Source organism: Bactrocera neohumeralis, chromosome 2 (genome assembly GCF_024586455.1).
Source record: "Bactrocera neohumeralis isolate Rockhampton chromosome 2, APGP_CSIRO_Bneo_wtdbg2-racon-allhic-juicebox.fasta_v2, whole genome shotgun sequence".
Lineage (NCBI taxonomy): Eukaryota > Metazoa > Arthropoda > Insecta > Diptera > Tephritidae > Bactrocera > Bactrocera neohumeralis.
Window position 1 is genome coordinate 57,884,979 of NC_065919.1, and position 20,461 is coordinate 57,905,439.

Consider the following 20,461-nt stretch of genomic DNA (forward strand, 5'->3'; position numbering starts at 1 on the left):
GGCCAAAAACGGTACTTTTACATATGACTCAAGCAGCTCACGACTTCCTGTCTTAGATCAAGTATCCTCTGGGTAGCCAAAAAACATCCGTTTAAAGGCGAGCTAAAGTGAGAAGGCGAAACATTCTTACCAAGAGTTGTGCGAGACCCGCCACGTAAAAAAACCACCTCCAATGAAAAGAACAAAACAGCCTCAAATGAGAGATCCCCCTTTTTTCCGTAAAACTAATACGGCTATGTAAAAAGACGTTGAGCAATACCAAAAGATCCGTAAAGATCGGGAAGAACCTTCCGAGCCGTTCGATGCCAAATGAGGTTTCAGACAAGGTGACTAACTACATATAGTGCGACTTCTTCAATCTACTCCTGAAGAAAATAATTAAGGCAGCAGATCTGAATAGAGAAGGTACAATCGTCTACAAGAGTGTACAACTACTGGCGTACGCCGATGACATCGATATCGACATCTTTGGTCATAACAACCGCGTTGGTAGTTCGGCTTTTTCTAGATTGCACAAAGAAGCGAAGTAAATGGATCTGGTAGTGAACGACAGCAAGACGAAATATCTTCTGTCGTCAAACGAACAGACGTCGCACTCGCGACTTGGCTGTCACATCACTGTTGACAGTCATAACTTCAAAGTTGAAGTTTCGTCGGCCTCGAAACCCAACGCAGAATAACTCTTACCAACAGGTGCTACTTCGGACTGAGTAGACAATTGAGAAATTCTCTCTTGACGAACATAAAGCAAATTCTACAAGTCACTCATCATCCCCGTGCATAGGCATAGACGATGACAACATCTGAGCCGGCCTTGCGGGTTTTCAAGAGAGAGGTCCTAGGGAAGAATAAGATCCTTTCGTTTCGCATTGATAACGGCGAATACCGCAGTCGATGGATGAGCTGTACGAGATATACGACGTCTTTGGCATAGTTCAGCGAATTAAGAGACAGCGGCTGCGCTGACGAGGTGATATCGTCCGAATGGAAGAAAACACTACTTGGGAAAGACCAGGTGGAGAAGGACCTCGCTACATCTATCCAATTGGCGCCAAACAGCGAAAAGAAAGAACGACTGGCGCACCATCGTAAACTCGGCAAGAACCGCATAAGCGGTTTCCACGCCAATAATAAAATAAAGAAGAATAATATTGAATGTGTGCTGGTCTCACTAATGTCTATAGTCGTCTCTATCTTGCCATAGCTCAAATGACGGTTTGGCAATATTAGTTTGTACGCAGCCTCAACAGTTTCCGGAACAACAACTGATTTTGGACGACCTTAAGGAAATCGCTTTTGGAGTGATTTGCGACTTTGATTGAGTTCACCATACCATCGACGAACACTGGCCCTTGATGGGCATTGACGGATGATTTTAAATTTTTAAACTGCTAGAAGCATCGATGTTCGATATGAACAGTGTAGTCTTATGCTATTATTTTGGCAAGTTTGATGGGATATATATTTTCTACAGCAAAAAAAACAAAAAACACTTTCAATATATACTTCCATCCATTTTTCTACCAATCCATATATATCTACATATGTATACGTATATATAGCAGCTTAAAATTACAAAGTTTATTTTTTTATTATTTAAAATTTTAGCACCTTTTGCTTACAGAGAAAACATTGACAGAGAGTGAGTGAAACACGAAAGCGCTGGTCAAACGGCGATGCATTTGTCAGCGGAAAAAACTATAAATTTCAACAGACTGCAACCGATTCCGTGCAATAACCCTTAGCCCCCTTAGCAACGCGTCAACACAGGCAAGTGTCTGTGTGTGTGTACATGTTTGCGTGCACCGGCACCGCTGCGCTAAATGGACAACTATTATTACAGTTAATATTTAAATTTATCAATAAAATAAATAACGGCCAGCCGAGAGGCGACAAGAGGCAAACGGAGCGCAGACCAAAGTTAACACGTCATGGCGTAGTGTTGGCGCAGCGGAAGTCATGTTGGGTGAGCGGGTGCGCAGACCGCGGGCGTACAGACGCGATACTGTAGACAAACAGCCATATCTACATTTATATACATATGTTATATTTATATATATATAAAACGGAGTGAAATGCAGCGAAATGACCGAAGAAAAGCGGCAAAATGAAATGAAATGTCTCTGCTGATTGGACCAGCAGCAGAGCGCGCCCGGAGGCAGATGCCCTCGCAATGAGGCAAATATGCACGCAAGCGGTGGCTAGCGGTGCTTGGAGGTGGCGGCGCGCCAAGAGAAAATACAGACGATAGTTTTTAAATCCGCGCATCGGCAACGCAGTGTGGCAATCAATCAGCGCGGCAGAACCGCGACAACGGCTGCAAGCGCACCAGTGGCGATGGCGGCGATGGTGGCGGCCATTATTGCGAGTCATTGCGCTGGTGATAAATTAATGTACATACATATGTACATATATACGTAGGTGTATAAGTAAGCGCGTATTTGTGTTTAAGTGCTGGCGCAAGCTTAAGTGTTTGTGTATGTATGCGTGTATGTGTGAGTGTTTATGTATAATAAATGTATAAAATATGGCGTAGTGCAGCTTACACCATTGCTGCGCATGAAATATATTTTACGCAGTCGAAATGTATGTCGAACGGGGTCTTGACTCCGCAACGACTCCATTAAAATTTGAATGAGCGTTAAGCTGACGATGCGCAATTTAAAATAACAAAGACAACAAAAGTGGAGAGTTTGAAGTCGCAATTGTCTGCTGGTGTGTACAATACATACAGCTCGATACAGGGTGTGTAAAAGGCTTAAAAACTAAAATATTGTGTAGAAATGAGATAATTATAGCAGGAAAATATTTTTTTGGAAGAATACTTATGAAAAATAAAATTTTATTTCAATAAGCTGAAGTCAAACTGGAGTTTGAAAAGATTGCAACTGAAACAAGTTCAGAAATGAGCAACCAACTGGTTTTAATATGTCTGCAAAATAACAAAAATTGTAAAATTAATTAGCGGTTCTCCACATTTTCCGCTGTTTCAGTGGTGTCTTCAAGTCAAACTGGAGTTTGAAAATCGTTGCAAATGAAATAAGTATATTCCTTTAAAGGCATCAAATTTAGTATAAGAGTAAAGAGCGCTATGTATTTCTGCAGTTAGATTTCATAGAATCATCGATCCATATTTCTTCCAAAATGATGCCGGTGAGAACGTAAGCGTTATCGCGCCATGATAGCCGACTATTTGATGCCTGAAATTGAAGTTCGTAATCTCGGTGACATTTGGTTGCAACAAGACAGTACCACTTACATATAGTACATCGCATCAATCAATGGAATTATTGAGAGAATACTTCGGTGAGCAGATAATTTCTCGTTTTGGGTCGGTCGATTGGCCACCAAGTTTGTGTCATATCACAAAGTTAGACTTCTTCCTGTGGGGATATGAAAAGTCCAAAATCTATGCTGACAATCCCGCTTCGATTCTTTGCCTTGGAGCAAAACCTTACGCGTGTCAATTGTCAGTTACCAGTCGAAATGCTCGAACGTGTCATCGAAAATTGGATTCAACGGATGGACCGTCTGAGACGCAGTCGCCACTAACATTTGAAAGAGATAATCTTCAAAAAATAAATGCCAAACATTATTCTTTCGGATGATAATAAACATTCCTCAATTAGCTTGAAGTTTCTGTGTTTTTTCTTAAAAAAAAATAGGGAACCTCGTTATGGATCACCCTATAGATGGTAACAGACATAACTTACACTTCGCAGAAAAATAATTGCAACAAAGTATCAATGCTTTGATCTACTTAATATTTCTAACACTACACATATGAGTATTCCTTTAATACTGATAAAATCAGTCCGCTAAATTCGGCTACTGAACATTTGGGTGCCGGCAGTTGCATTGCCGCGAAGTGCGCTCTAAGATTCAGGGAAGCTGGGCATATGACGGGGTCTGATCAATGAAACGCCGAAATTATCTCCAACTTCAAATGCATTCCTGAGAACTTTAATCTTCGCGGCGCAGAAACTACCCGTGGCGGCCTTATTCCTGCTCACATACCGATGAGACATATGTGGTTGGAGAAGAGTCGCTGGTAAAGAGGCGCAGTGAGCTCTTTCACGGAAGGGTCGAAGCTAAAAGGAGTAGTTTTCTATAAGGAGCTCTCCGCCAATTTTAGCTTAAGGCTACAGGACTATTGTAGTGTCTTTTAGGCGGAGATAGCTGCTCTCTTATTTTAGGGTGATGAGCATTTACTGCTGCAATATTAGGGCGGAGATCACTAACTCTCTGGTCAAAGTCAAAAAGTCAATGAGTGTCTATCCTCACTAGAAATAACATCAAGTTAGTTCGTCATCAGACTCGTTTGGGTGCCTGGTCGCAGCGGAATCGTTGGCAAACCATAGACGCGCTTACATCGGAAAGAGATCGAGTTGGATCTCAACTGGACCAACGGACCTCGTATGCGCCTAGCAGACGCTGCTCAACGGCCCACTCCTGTGCGATTCTTTTGGTCTACTTGCCTTTAGCAAAGTTCATCTTTGCAGGGTACTTACTGGCCACTGTCAACGCAATCAAGTTGTGAAGCAAAAAAATCATAACGAAGGTAAGTTTTTGTTGGCTGCGGATGAGACATCTAAGCAATCTTACTTTCGGCGAACTAGTCGACATAGCCGAAATTGGCAATAGTCGTCTCAACACGTTTGTGATAGGCTTAAAGCGCTTTGTCGGTCTTATAATCGATTATATAGAGTTTTAGGTAACATAATAGATTGATATTCTGAACTATCGAAGTTGGATCCCTTTTAAGATTGACCTATTAACCTAACTTAACATATCATAAAATTGTGTCAAAAGGAAGCAAGTGCTCAAACTATTTTTGGAGATCATACTGATGGCATATATGGGATGTTCTTTAATCTTGAAGAACAACAAAAAAGTTTTCGTAATTCAAGACATTAGCCGATGAAAGTTTAAATTCTTAACATCTGTCAATAACTTCGTTTCTTCCTTATACCAATAAGTACTTCCACATTTTCACACTTCAGTGTACATGATGTTCGCCACTCGTCTCGTTCAACCAGTTAAACACTCGCTGCCGACTTTGCTTTATTTTCACTCAATTAAACTTGATGTCTCGTTGTAAAATTTGCAAAAAGCTTACGACTTTTCATCAATACAATGTCAGAGGGCAACGAGCGGCTCTGCGGCGTAAACTGTTTGCACTAGCAATTTAAGGCAGTTGAATGCGAAGTGAGGCAAAAAACTGCCGGCTAATTGTGCATCGTTACCTCGCAAAAGGATTTTTAAATATTTACTTTTTTTGTTTTCTTTTTTCGTGCAGTGACATAATTAACTTTAATAGTTTGGCACTTTGTGTGTGTGAATGTGTATTGCCATGCTGTTAACTGTAAATTAATTTTTAGTTGACCGGCAGTGCCGGCGGCCCAGTTTTTCGGAGTGCACCTACCTCAGTGAGTTGCGGTTTTGGCTCCGGCTTTTTATTTGCTTTCGACTTGCGTCCACCCTTTTTGGTGCGTTTCTTCTCCTGCAACAGCACGGTGTCCTTGCAGAACTTCTCCATCATTTTAATGAAAATGTTGGCCGTTTCGATCACATCGCGCAGATAAGCTCTGTGGAGAGAATGAACAGTGTAGAAAAATTTATTAAATACCATACATATTGAAGTCGATGAAGTCTTTATTGAATTACAGTTACGTAAGAGTTCTTTGCTTTAATATTATTATAAATAAAATTAAGATGTTGTCATTAGCAGATCAGATAAGGAGCCTTTCAATTTCAACACATTCCAATTAAGCTTTTTCAAAAAGTTTAGAAAATTCTGCAGTTTTCAAGTCGATTTAGTGTTTCCAAATTAGTCTAACCATTGGAAGTAAAAACTATTATTACATAATTGGCAAATTGGTTTACGAAGACATTGCTTTCCATGATGAAAGGAGCGAGCAAAGGTGCATTGTTGCGAAGCTGGGTGTTAATAAGCCACGCTGAAACTCTCTCCTACTTCAATTGTATCCCTGAAAACTTGGACAACTACATCATAGAGGCTCCTCCAGGTGGCTGTTTGCACTCAAGATTAGTCAAGAACAGTCAAAAATCACTATATACTACTGTGCCCAAAAAATAATAATTGTATTTATTTTGAAAATTCTTTATTTATTCTTCCAAATAAATTTCATCCCTTTCAAAGTAATCCCCTCCCGATGCAATGCACACACAATGCCAACGGATTTTCCAATCTTCGAAACACTGGTTGTAGTCACTTTCCGGGATGGCCTTCAGGTCCGTCTTCGCTGCGGCTAGAATCTCCTCTATCGTATAAAAACGGTTCCCCGGAGCGGTCTTTTGAGCTTGGTGAACAGCCAGAAGTCGCACGGCGCCAAATCAGGTGAATACGGTGGTTTCGGAACGATATGGGTTGAGTTTTTGGCGAAATAATCACGAATTACGAGGGCAGTATGGGATGGTGCATTATCGTGGTGTAAAAACCAAGAATTGTCTTTCCACAATTACCGGCCTTTTTAGGCGAATAGCGTTACGCAAACGACGCATAACATTCAAATAATATTCCTTGTTGACTGTTTGACCGGTTGGAAGGAATTCATAATGCACAACACCACGATAATCGAAGAAAACAGTCAACATGACCTTGATTTTTGAGCGACTTTGGTGCGATTTTTTTGGTCTCGGCTCTCTTTTGGTACGATATTCGCTCGATTGATCGGTTGTTTCGGGGTCGTAAGCATAGATCCAAGTCTCATCACCAGTTATAATGCGTTTCATGACACCCTGGTAGTCGGAAAGCATCGTTTCACACACTTCAACGCCACGCCTTTTTTCCAAAAAATTCAATGTTTTCGGTACCAGTCGAGATTTGACGCGCTTGAGGCCCAAAACATCCTTCAAAATGGTACTGGCTGAGCCTTTCGATATGCCAACTTCATCAGCAAGGTCTCTAATTGTTAATCGACGGTTTTTCAACACCAAATCTTTGATTTGTTGAACGTGAGCTTCGTCGGTTGAGGTTGATGGTCGCCCTGGACGCTCTTCGCCTTCGACACGTTCACGGCCGGCTTGGAACTCACTATACCACTTGTAAACATTTTTTTAGACATAGCCTCATCACCAAAGGCTTTCTGCACCATCCTCAACGTATCCGCAGCAGAAAATTGATTCCGTAAACAAAATTTAATGCAAATTCTTTGCTCAACAAATTTCGACATCGCAAAAAACGAAAAACTCACTTTTAGCAGCTCACAAAACGACACGTATCTCAAACACTAATGAATATTTTTACATGAAATTTGACTTAAATGTGCGTACTACTAACCTAAAAAAAAAAATAATTTTCCAAATCCTTCGACGCGCGCAGTTTAAATTCAAATGTCACCTTATTTTTGGGCTACTTTATTTTCTTTTGGGTGTCTGATCTTAGCGAAATTCCAAGGAGCTACTTAACCGACAAGCTTTCGAGGGTGGGCACCCTTACCTCACATCAGAATGGAAACGAGTAAAATCACAGTTGCTTTCTTGCCTTTTGACACTGCACCTATGGACCTAGCATGCGCTTAGCAGGCTTTGATTGACGACCGGCTTCTGCGCAACTTCGAGATCCTTCTGACCTACATTTCTGAATTACTTGCCCTTAACAAAGTCCATGTTGCCGCAAACGCTGGAGTTCTTTCAAGATATTGTCCAACACTCATTAATGCTGTAAGACTAAAACCCTTTCGAGCGATAACTGTCAAAGTTGTTTGAAAAAAGGTTAGGTGGCAACATCCAAAAACTTTTTCCTCCATTATCCAAATTTTGCAAAACCGCAGTTCAAATAGCTCGGAAGCCATACTTTCGTCGAACTACGATAGTAATCGAAGCGGACATTAGGGATAGATACCGGGAGTTGAAGAGGGAAGCGAGACGCATTTGCAGAATAAAAACAAAAGAAAGGCAGAAATGCGTGAATACGAAGAGATTGACAAGCAGACCAAGATAGTGCTCGAAATTTCTACGAAAAGATGTAGGGTTTTACAAGAGTATGCTCCGGTCGTGAAACCTTCTGTTAGAAGGTGATCTAACCGATGCCCAGAGCTGACTACAAGTAAAGTTATTTGGGGGAACTCTTCTCCAGCCTGCTGAATGGTAGTGAAGGCATAACATCAGGAGATAGCGAAGTCGATTCTAATCGATGACGATGGAGCAGACGCTCCATTGCACGGCCATGAAGAAGTCCGAATAGCAAGTACCCGCCTGAAAAACAGCAAAGCGGCGGGAGCCGATGGATTGCCGGCCCGAGCTATTCAAACACGGCGGCGAGAAACTGATAAGGAGCACGCATCAACTTCTATGTAGAATATTGTCGGACGAAAGCATGCCCGACGATTGAAATTTAAATGTGTCTACACATGACTCCATCCTCAGCGAATTAAGAGCAGCGGCTACGCTGGATAGGTCAAGACGTCCAAATGGATGAAAAAACTTCAGCTCTGAGAGTATTCGACGCAGTACGCGCCGGCGGAAGCAGAGGAACAGGGATACCTCCACTCCGTTGGAAAGACCAGATGGAGAAGGACCTGGCTGCACTTGGAATCTCCCATTGGCGCTAAACAGTGAAAAGGGAGAACGACTGGCGCGCTGTTGTAAACTCGGCTATAGTCGCATAAGCGGTGTCTACGCCAATAAAGAAGAAGAAGGTAGCATAATGGACCGGCTATAAGCTGTCCAAGTGAAAGCATTGTAAAGATTGACCTTTTAACCTGTATTTTATAACTTTTTATTTTATAACCTAAACCTAATATTACCGCAAGGATATCGACGGCTTTAAGAGTTTGAAAGCATTTACTATTGTATACATAGCTCTACTGTTTTCTAAATTTCCAAGCCAGCATAAATTTTAAAATATTTTTCAAGACCTGTGCCAGCTGCTCACACACAGTGATATACTTTGTTGTGACTCTAGATAAAACATTTTTTTAAAATTTATTTAATTTATACATAAAATGTGCCAAAATTATAACTGTCAGCCGCTTATTCACATCTTTATAACAACCTGACGGATATATGTAGATGGAATATAAAATAATTTTAAATGCTCTCTTTCATTGTCTATTGAAAGCCAATTTCCAGTATTTAATCCACCCAAAAAATACACAAACAAGCATGTGCATATGCGCCCAAATTAGCGAACAAAAACGTTAAAATTATGGCCGCAAAGGAAAATCGACATTTGAAAATAAATTAATTGCCTGTCAAAAAACCGCAGAGGCTAGCTTAAATCAGCGAACTGGACTTCCGGCACACTTTGTAGCATTAAAATCTATAAATGCGCATACACAGACACCTATGCAGGTGTATGTGTGTGCGTATGAAGTCACTGCGGCGCATTAAACGGCAAATTAGCGCAGTAATGCTGACAGCTTTTCAAAGTCAAAAGCCGCACTCACACACGCACACACATACACATACTCTGATTTATTTGTATAACTGTATATGCTAGTATATATATATTTGTATACACGCATCGCTGCCACGCAACTAACAGTCAATGCAACTAATTAGTCCGCTCACAGAGGTATTTACGAACTTTGCAACAATAACAGTAAACGCACCTGCGCGCCCGGCTTTCGCTCGGTGTGTGGGTGTTCAGGCACGCTTGTTGATTTGCGTACACCGTGACGCGCGCGGTTGTATGTGTGTGTGTAGTGTGTTCAACCGCGCGTTTGTCATGCGGCAGCGCGGTACACGATGCAGAAAAACCGCAGCGACGGCGCTCGCGGGCTGCAAGTGGATTAGCGAGTTCAATTGTGGCGTAGAATAAAGTAGGGCAAATGTCGGCGCATATGACAGTCGAATATACCATACATGCTATTATATAAACATACATGCATAAGTATGTTTGTGTGTATTGTGATAAAGAATTAAACCCTATTGTGAAATACAGTGAGCCTCACGTTGCATAAAAATTAGAAATTTGCTAAGTAATATTAAATTGGTTTGCGGCGCAGTGATCTATTGATACTAGTAATTTAGTAAGAACTACAGCATTAGAACAGCGAAGATAATTTTTGAAAGCAAAAATAATCATACACACTGAAAACGAAAGATGAGAAAAACCAGAAATGAAAGAAAAATAATTTACGGGCTATCAAACTATCAAAGATCGGGAAGTGGAAGAGGCGTTTTTGAATTTTTAAGGATTAGAAACTTAGAATCGATTTTCTCGATTTCCGGCAAAATTATGAGTCCTAAAGAAAAATGTTGTATGGCAATGTGGCAAGTAATGAAAAAATCTGCAACTTTTTTATTTACACCGGTTATATGAAACCACAAAATGTATGTGAAAAGTTCAGATATCCAGGCCTTTCAGTTTTATACTTTTATCTTGTACGAAAAAAAATGCTTTCACGAAATTCGTTACAAACTTTTCTCTTATGTCCCAAATGCAATGCGTTTTATATTTAAAATATCTTTTTTCCCAACTTTCGTTTCCAATGGGTTATAGTCTACTATGAATTTCTTTCACCTTTCACTATTTTCAAAGGCTTCTTTCTGTCTGAGTGAAATTCTTATTATACTCCGAATCATTCGTTTTGATTCGCCGCGCTTTGAGATTCTTTATAAATAACCATGTTCTTAGTTCATTATGTATACCGTTATTAAAAAATATATATATCTGTTTCCCTTTGTCTATAACTCAAATATATTGGTAGTCGAAAAAGTCTTTTCGTATTTTGTCAATAGATGTTGTTGCTGCCGTATATCTTCTGTGCTACCAATCACATTATGTCCTACTATATATTGTTAGAAAGGTGAGATTTTAGGCTTCATTTAACCAAAAAAAAAAAAAAAGCAAATTCGCTGGAGTTGAAAAAAGTTACAGCTGTTTAAATATGAGAAAAAACAACTAAGGAAGGGCTAATTTACATATTTTTTTTATTTTGCTGTAAAATTAATTAGATTAGATCAATTTGTGTACTTTGAGCATTGAATTGTATTTTCATTTCCTAATGTATATATTATACCGAGAAGGCATCAGATGGAATTCAAAATAGCGTTATATTGGAAGAAGGCGTGGTTGTGAACCGATTTCACCCATATTTCGTACATGTCATCAGGGTGTTAAGAAAATATTATACACCGAATTTCATTGAAATCGGTCAAGTAGTTCCTGAGATATGGTTTTTGGTCCATAAGTGGGCGACGCCACGCCCATTTTCAATTTAAAAAAAAAGCCTGGATGCAGCTTCCTTCTGCCATTTCTTCCGTAAAATTTAGTGTTTCTGACGTTTTTTGTTAGTCGGTTAACGCACTTTTAGTGATTTTCAACATAACCTTTGTATGGGAGGTGGGCGTGGTTATTATCCGATTTCTTCCATTTTTGAACTGTATATGGAAATGCCTGAAGGAAACGACTCTATAGAGTTTGGTTGACATAGCTATAGTGGCTTCCGAGATATGTACAAAAAACTTAGTAGGGGCGGGGCCACGCCCACTTTTCCAAAAACATTACGTTCGAATATGCCCCTCCCTAATGCGATCCCTTGTGCCAAATTTCACTTTAATATCTTTATTTATGGCTTAGTTATGACACTTTATAGGTTTTTGGTTTTCGCCATTTTGTGGGTGTGGCAGTGCCGATTTTGCCCATCTTCTAACTTAACCTTCTTATGGAGCCAAGAAATACGTGTACCAAGTTTCATCAAGATATCTCAATGTTTACTCAAGTTACAGCTTGCACGGACGGACGGACGGACAGACAGACATCCGGATTTCAACTTTACTCGTCACCCTGATCACTTTGGTATATATGACCCTAAATCTGGCTATTTTAGTTTTAGGACTTACAAACAACCGTTATGTGAACAAAACTATAATACTCTCCTTAGCAACTTTGTTGCGAGAGTATAAAAGGGACGAATGGTGCGCCAGCCACCAACGAATTTTGTAAAGTTTACGGAGACGATGCTGTATATGTTCGTGCAGCACAACAATGCTTCAGTCGTTTCTGTTTTGGAAATTTCGAAATTTCGATTTACACAGATGAATGCTTTACACTGATGAAATAAGGTCTCTAGCGGAAAAATGGTAAAAACTGGTCGACTAAAATGATACATTTTGGTTTATTTATTTATTAGTATGAATACAAAAAAATAAGTTGAAAGTTGATTAAAAATACGAAAAGATTTTTTCGACTACCCAATATTACCCACTAATGCCATTCCAATTGCTCTGAGGCTATATTATTACTTTGACTCGTTCTGTTAACATTGAAAAGTTCTTTCATATTTTTTAACCCTAAAACTTTTTGAAGACATTGAATGGGATGACCTTTAGTTTCATTAAAGACTTTCTTTTTACGACCACTAATCGTAATCCGTTTTTCCAAAAAATCTAAATCTGGTGGCGGCTATCTTCATACCCCAAACATAATCAAAAAAGTGTTGTAACGATCCTTAAGAGTTGCAATGAATCTCAAAAAACATTACAAGGTGCGTTCCAAGGTAAGCAATAAATTTTTTTAATATGTCGAATGTGCGTTAGAATTTGCTGTCTGTATGGATTATACAGTGAGAATTTCATGACATTTCATCTAATGAAAGTGAAGTTATTGCGTTTTAAATGTCAGTATGTATGTTTGTGTTTAAAAATTGGTAAAACTTTTACCGAAAAGTTTCAATTGATGAAACAAGTTTATGGCGATGATTGCCCATCCGGCCTATCACCGGAAATTCCATCGAAACTGTGCGTGAATTCATCAAAAATCAGCCGAAATCATCATTGAAATTCATGGAAATGGAATTGAACATTTCCAAAACATCGATTTATCGCATTTTGACCGAACATTTGAGCTTACGAAAGGTGTGTGCACGGTTTGTTCCGCACAAATTGACTGACGACCAAAAATTGCTCAGAATCCAACATTCGAAGGACGATTATTTGACCAAAAATCACATTTTAACCATTAACCACTCCCCGTATTCACTTGATATGGGACCGTGCGACTTCTTCCTCTTCGGAAAAATGCATTTGCTTATGAAAGGAAAGCGTTATGCAGACGTAGAGGCCATTCAAAAGGCTTGCACCCGCATACTGGCGGCCATACCGGCCAACGAGCTAAAACACTCGTTCGACATGCTTTTGGACCGTGCAAAAAGCTATATTGAAGCAGAGGGAGACTATTTTGAATAAAATAAATTGATTTTGCCGAAAAAACCATTTGTTCTGTTTTTTTTAAGGTCCTTGGAACACACCTTGTAGAACGAGGATTTTATGACATAATTTCTTGAACTTTGTTAACACTTCTTCCGTAAACGGCGGTGAATAATTGATGCAAGTTGTCACGAACTTCACTTGACGATTTATGGAAATTGTTTCGTGAATTATATCGTGAACGATATTGTAACGATGTTCCAGCCTCCATATTCGCCATGACGGCATGTGATTTTTTTTCTATTTCCAAAAATAAGGATAAAATGAGAAATTCGGTTCACCTTCCCATATTCTCAGAATGTATTGTCAAGTTTAGGCCTTTAATGAGGGCTCTGGACTGGTCTAACCTCTTAAATTATGTAAATATATGTATATATTAATAATTATATTATAAATGATGCGAGTAATACAACTTTGTGTATCTTTTTATACGGATATTATCTGTCATGGAAAGAGTATATCTTTGAAGGAAAAAAACTCCAGTCTAGATCTACTCTGATTGCATTGTTTATAACCCCTTAAAGCAAAACTAAAGTTATTTGGACGTTGAGCTTCACTCAGACATTTTTTAGAGTTGACTGAAGAGAACCTAAAATTTAAGAGGGCTGTATCCAGATCTAATTTATTTATTTTGTTCTATCAATATTTACACATAGTCATGACCTTATACCCAATTACGAGTCAGGAAACACGACTTTTTTTAATTTCCTCTGAAGAAGGATTTTTTAATGTACCTTTGAAATTAGTGATTCATTTTGGCAAGCTTTAGATCAAGTTGCCGAAGAGAACCTTAGAAAAATATTTTTGGCGGTAAGGAAGTTTTAGGGGGTTTCATGGGTTTACGGTTTATTAAATTCTACAACACCTTTAGAATATTGTCCTAAATTTTCAAGTTGATCCGAGTAATAGTTTCGGAGATACAGCCTTGAGTACTTGTGCGCTAGGCTAAATATGCCCTCTTTAAACGCGTTTTTCTCGAAACTGTGTTTTTGAAGTCGGTTGGCAAGATTTCTCGTGAACTACCCAACCGATCTTACACAGGTCTTTGAGATACAATTCTAAAAGAGTTGGACCAAGGGTCTTTTTTCGATTACAACTATTTGAAAAAATAAAACTGTCGCGAAAATTTCACTGAAATTTTCATTTTTTTTGTAAAAATGTCTGCCAACACTTCGCTTAAGATTACCCTGTAAAGAGTCATCCTGCCAACTCGACGCATTTTTTTCCGAAGGGTCATCGGAAATGGCGTCGTAATGGCCGAGTTTAAATACTTTTTTCCTAAAATTTCAGAATTTCTTTGTTAATAATGTATGTATGCAAATTCTAATAAAATATTCCATTTTTATATGAGAAAAAAATTGTTCAAAAAAAGGCTCTTTTCTAGCCGGGAAAACCCATGCAACCCCTTAAAATTCAAAAACCCAAAGAACTAATAATTACACTGAATGAGTACAGGTATTGATCGTAGGGTTAGTCGAAATTTTCATCTTGGACAAAATGACATACAAACAAATTTTGAAAATTTGACAGTTCAAAGAGATTTAAAAATTCTAAAATTCGAAATTTTGATCTTGGACAAAATGACATACAAAAAAATTTTGAAAAATTTTCAGTTCAAAGATAATTAAAAATTCTAAATTTTTATCCAAAATCTTATACTCTCGACCATTACCTGACAAATATATCTAAGAAGGTGATTTAAAAATTTTAAACCAATTGGTGCAGACGTTTTGGAGAAATTTTCCTCATCTAACAAATGCTAGTTCCAGGCTTGGGTGACGGTCTTTACTAGGACCAATGTTAACCTTAGTTCTCTTCAACTTTTAGAAAATCTCTTTATTTACACAGTATGTTATACAAGTATAATATAGGTACATATATAACACAAGGCTGTATGTCACGAGATCACTTACAATGCGCTCCAATGCACGCGCAGTTAGTCGAAAGCACAGGTCACCAGCAATATATTCAGTTCAACATATTAGGTTTGTATGCATGCATGTTTGTGTCCATGTAAATGACCACAAAATATTTGAATCAATTAGGGTCGGTCGACAGCGGGGGAATAAATTGGAAAACATGCCACATATGCTGGGCACATTAAATTCACACACACACTGATACACACACAAATGCAAATGTTTGAATATGTGTCTGTCGGTGAGCAAATATTTTTGTAAATGCGCAAATAAATTGTTGAAATTGTTATTGTTGTACAGGTAAATATGTTGTTAGTAGTTGTCACAACCACAAAGCCACTGCGGACAAAGTAGGACAGATGGAACAATAGAAGTCGTCTAGTTAGACAAAACCAATAGCAAAAAAAAAATAGATTAAAATAAAATAATGACATAGTGTATGTGGGATGATAACGAGTATCTTACATTTATTCAGCACTTGAAGAATTTTTACGAAGTGCAAATAATTAGATCCAGGGCAAAAGAGGAACCTCTACAATATACGCACACTTAAGCCAGTGATTATTCCAGTCCTCGAAATACTCTTCATAAGCTCTTTTTGGGATGGCCATCAGCTCGTTCCGCCAATTTTGTTTTATCTCTTCGACCCACTCAAAACGGGTTCCACGGAGCGCAGTTTTAATTTGGGGAGCAAGAACGATCTTACGGTGCTGGATCTGGTGATAAAGTCTTTCGAACGGACTAGTGAGAGATGTCGAGCTCTCGTACCATCGTTCTAACACTTGCCTTAGAGAGAGAGCTCAAAAAAAAAACTACCACCTCACAAGTGTCACAAACATATTGGATATATGACGAACAGTTTAACAGAAGCATAAAGCTTTATCTAGAGGAAGATTCTTTGAAAGTTGGAAGAGAGAACTATAAGTCTTACACATTCTGACGACTTTCAAAATATTTACTAAAGCATATCTGAACAGTGATGACGAACGAGCTGCATGGATAAAGTTTTAAACCCCGGCGAATACCAAATCTATTAGTTTTCCTTCATTTAGTGACAAAGTCAGGCTTAGTTTGAAAGAACGGGGGACAGGCCATTGCGGATTCGGCCCTTAAATTGCTACACCTCTAATCATAACAGGAACTAGTAAGCTTGCATTGTCAGAAAATATGGAAGACTTGATATTAAGGAGATGGAAATTTATTGATGGCCTCTCGATGACCTCTCATATTTACGCTATGCGCCTTCAAACGGATTATAGATGTTATGAGAAGGTTTTTCATGATAGAAATAAGATCGACATGACGTCGGGTAATTGTTCAGTATATGAGAAAGCTCTCCATGACCGCCGCCAAGCTTCTCACGGCCTATCTGTAGCTCAATTTGCCTACATGTAGTTGGTGCATTTATAAGCCACGACGATTAATTCTTAGTTTGGCAAGAATCTGCAAAAACAATCTATGTATAAGAAACAAACCAAGAAGTTTTCACTTGCAAAATATGCAACATGTTCCTTAACTGGGATCATCAGTGTGTCTCCAGGAACTTCAAAAAGCATCTTATTAATATCCACAATGAAAGACTTTTTGTGATCCGGTAGAGTTTATAAACGTCTGACTGTCGGACCAAAGTTTTATTGCTGAACCACTTTCTTAGATGAATTTGACCGAAAAGCTCCTTATTTCTATTTCAAAGTACGACTACAGAAAAAAAGTAAATCGAATTTTGAACTGCATCTAATATCAAGATAAATCAGGTGTCACTTTATCATTATTCGGAGTAGAATTCAGAGACATAAGTTACTTTGCGATGAACATAGTTAAGTGAAGACAAACGATCCGAAAAAATCTATTGGAAATTGCTGGTATCCTTGTGTCCTTGTCCACTGATCACATATTTTCGTACTCAACTAGGTAGAGACCCAAAATAAGTGCTACTTCAAGCAGGTTAAGACCACTGCTTATGAGTTCTAAATAAATGAGGGATCATTAAAGGTATTATATCCACTTGCGTTGATCGGACAAATAATTTCGGAGACATGAGTCTAACGTCAAAAGACGCGTGTACAAATTTGACAACAGTGGGGTCACTAGTTTGTGAATTATATTATTTTGAGTGAAGCAGCTTTTGTTATTGTGAATGGATGAATTTCGTTGATAAGATATTGCTTATTGAAAGGAACAAATACAGTTGAAGCAAAGACTTGGCTTGATGCCGAGTTTCCGAACACTTCCCCAGGAAAATCAACCATGAGGCATTGATATGCCGAGTTTAGACGTATTGAAATGAGCACCGAAAACGATGAACGCAGTGGACGCCCAAAAGATGTTGTTACCGATGAAAACATCAAAAAAGCAAGCTCTATGCAAAGTGGGTGCCGGACGGGCTCAATTGTGACCAAACACAACGACGACTTGATGATTTTGAGCTGTGTTGCCGATGTTCCAGCTTAATTGAACCGAATTTTTTCGTCGAAATGTGACAATGGATGAAACATGGCTTGAACATTTTATTTCGAAGTCCAGTCCAAAGCGTGAAAGAACGCAGCAGTCGGCTGGCATGGCTATGGCGTCATATTTTGGGATACGCATGACATAATTTTTATTAACTACCTTGAAAAAAGGAAGGACCATCACCAGCGACTACTACATAGCATTGTTGGACCGTGTGAAGGGCGAAAGCACCGTAAAACGGCCGTGTGTTTCACAAAAACAATGCACTGTGCTACAAGTCAGTGAAAACGATGACAAAAAACCATGTATTTGGACTTCGAATTCATACCGCATCCACCGCATTATACTGATCTAATCCCAGTTCTATTATCTGATCGCAGATCTAAAAAGAATGTTCGCTGTTAAGAAATTTCTGTCGAATGAAGAGGTGATCACCGAAACTGGGGCCTATTTTGACGCAAAGGTCAGAACTTACTACAAAAATGGTATCAAACAGTTGAAGTGTCGCAATAATTAGTGTATCAGCCTTGAAGGGAACTATATGGCATAAAAAAAACGAATTTTGCAAAAAAAAATGTTTTACTATGGTAGGTCGGGAACTTTTCAATTGACCAATCGTTCCCAAAGCTTTAAACGTATTTTTCACAAAACGGTTCAGAGTCGATGAGCAAAAACTCTTCAAAACGGCTAGACTGATCGACTTAAAATTTTCAAACGACCTTTTTAGATATATTTTTCAGGAAGTGATCGCGGGAATACATTTTTCGATAAAATATTCGATTTTTCGATAAAAAAAATCGATTTTCCTATAAAAATTTCGATTCTTCGGTAAAAATTTCGATTTTTCGATAAAAATTTTGGTTTGTCGATAAAAATTTCGATTTTTCGAAAAAAAAATTAGATATATTTGTCAGGTAATGATCGCGGAAATAAATTTTTCGATAAAAATTTCGATTTTTCAATAAAAATATCGATTTTTCGATATTTCGATAAAAAAATCGATTTTTCTATAAAAATGTCGATTTATCGATTAAAAATCTTGATTTTCCAATAAACAAAAGTCTATTAAAATCGATTTTTCGATGAACATTTCGAATTTTTGAAAAATTTAGATATATTTGTTAGGTATTGATCACAGGAATACATTTTTCGATAAAAATTTAGATTTTTCAATAAAAATATCGATTTTTCGATAAAAATTCTGATTTTTCGATAAAAACAATTTCGATAGAAATAGATTTTTCGATAAAAACTAATTTCGATAGAAAATAAATTTTTCGATAATAATTTCGATTTTTCGAAAAAAAATTCGATTTAGTGTGAATGTTTGCTTTTTATTACTTTATTAAATAAAATGTCTATTAAAAAAAAGCTCACGAAATCTTTAAACTAGCGAGAGGTTATAACTCTTTAAGCATAATTCTGCAATTTCAAGTTTTTCGATAGGACAAAGCACCCAGCTATTAATTTATCATCATTCATACATCTCAAAAAGTTCATAAGTACACGCTTAAATTATTGAGCCAAACCAACTAAGAGATTCAAAGTGAGTTATGTATGTATGGGAGCACCTTATATGATATTAATGACATTCTATTTGCTTTAATTGAACCGACATATGTTTTAACATGTCATTCTTGACACAAATGTGTATATGACACCTGTCATATTCATACGCACACATACACACGCATGCCGTTATCTGTTTTATAGACAAATGTGGACAAGTGTTTGTCCACTCATTACAATTGACATAACGCGTAGTGCAAATACAAACATAAATAAATAAATGTCAATACATATGTACATATACATATATATTCGTATATATAAGCACTAACTAATATATATATGTATATGTAGATATTGCCACACTTGTACATAAGTGCATGAGCGCACAATAGCATACACGGGCAATATTTGAAAAGGGCACAAAGTGCAATACAATTGCCGCCATTTGCAAATTCGCTTTAATTACAACAACAATAGCCGCCATTGTTTAGCTATCAAAATACAAACGTAATTAGCGTTTTGAGCGTTTGAGCAATTTGAAACAGATGCTTGAATTGGGTAAATATTGTGCAGCACCGCGATAACGGTGTCAAATGTGGCATGCATGTGTTGGTGTGTGTGTGTGAAGAGCGCCGAAGTTAAAGCTGGATTATTTGCCGGACTTGAAAATGCTGGAATTTAATTTAATTTACCGTTATGCATTGGTTTGCAGCCAATTTAGGGCATTTTGCTAATCGCTAATTAGTAAAATTCAACAGCAAATTAATGCGAATTGATTAGTCATCGCAAAGAGAAAGTTGCCAATTGGCATTTTGATTGCTCGCCATTAATTGAGCACTCATTAATCAATAATATCGAACTCCGCGCTTTGAAACATGCAAAATTTTCTCCGAAGCGGACTTAGAAAGCAATTTAACTTTACGTTTCCTTAAATTAACGTAACTGTTGCACGTGCTGCAAGTCATGGTCGCGTTGCGTCGCTTTTGTTGGTTGAACTTTCGGTGTCAGGATACTGTTCGGTGAATCAGTTCACTGCATTCTAGACACTATCCTATTGGCAATTTTTTCACGATGAATTGGCAGGAAAAGCCAGCCAATCCATGTAACGGTTATTATAATTGACGTTGAATGCTAACGAAGTGGCACGAAAGGCGCTGGTCATGCAATCGCGCGGTGGGCGATGGGTGCTGAGGGCTGGCATGCACAGGAGAGTGTGAATATTGGTGTTGGATTATGGTGGTTTATATTTATAAGGGTATGCATTCCTAATTGTGATTTCTTGTTGAAGCTTGCCACATATGGTTACTGGTAGCCTAGAGCGGTCGATATTACAGATGAGCGTAATCGGAACACTGCTACGCCCACGAAACGCCATAACTAAGCACTAGCTTAAGGCACAT

The 20,461-nt window shown here is 38.2% G+C and overlaps 1 protein-coding gene across 1 annotated transcript in view; it reads right to left on the reverse strand.

Moving 5' to 3' along the window:
• LOC126751768 (protein timeless homolog) overlaps positions 1-20,461 on the reverse strand; it is a 571,553-nt gene that overhangs the window by 423,895 nt on the left and 127,197 nt on the right. Inside the window, exon 9 of the mRNA XM_050462284.1 lies at positions 5,426-5,588. Within this exon, the coding sequence (XP_050318241.1) occupies positions 5,426-5,588 (163 nt within the window). The remainder of the gene's footprint in view (positions 1-5,425; positions 5,589-20,461) is intronic.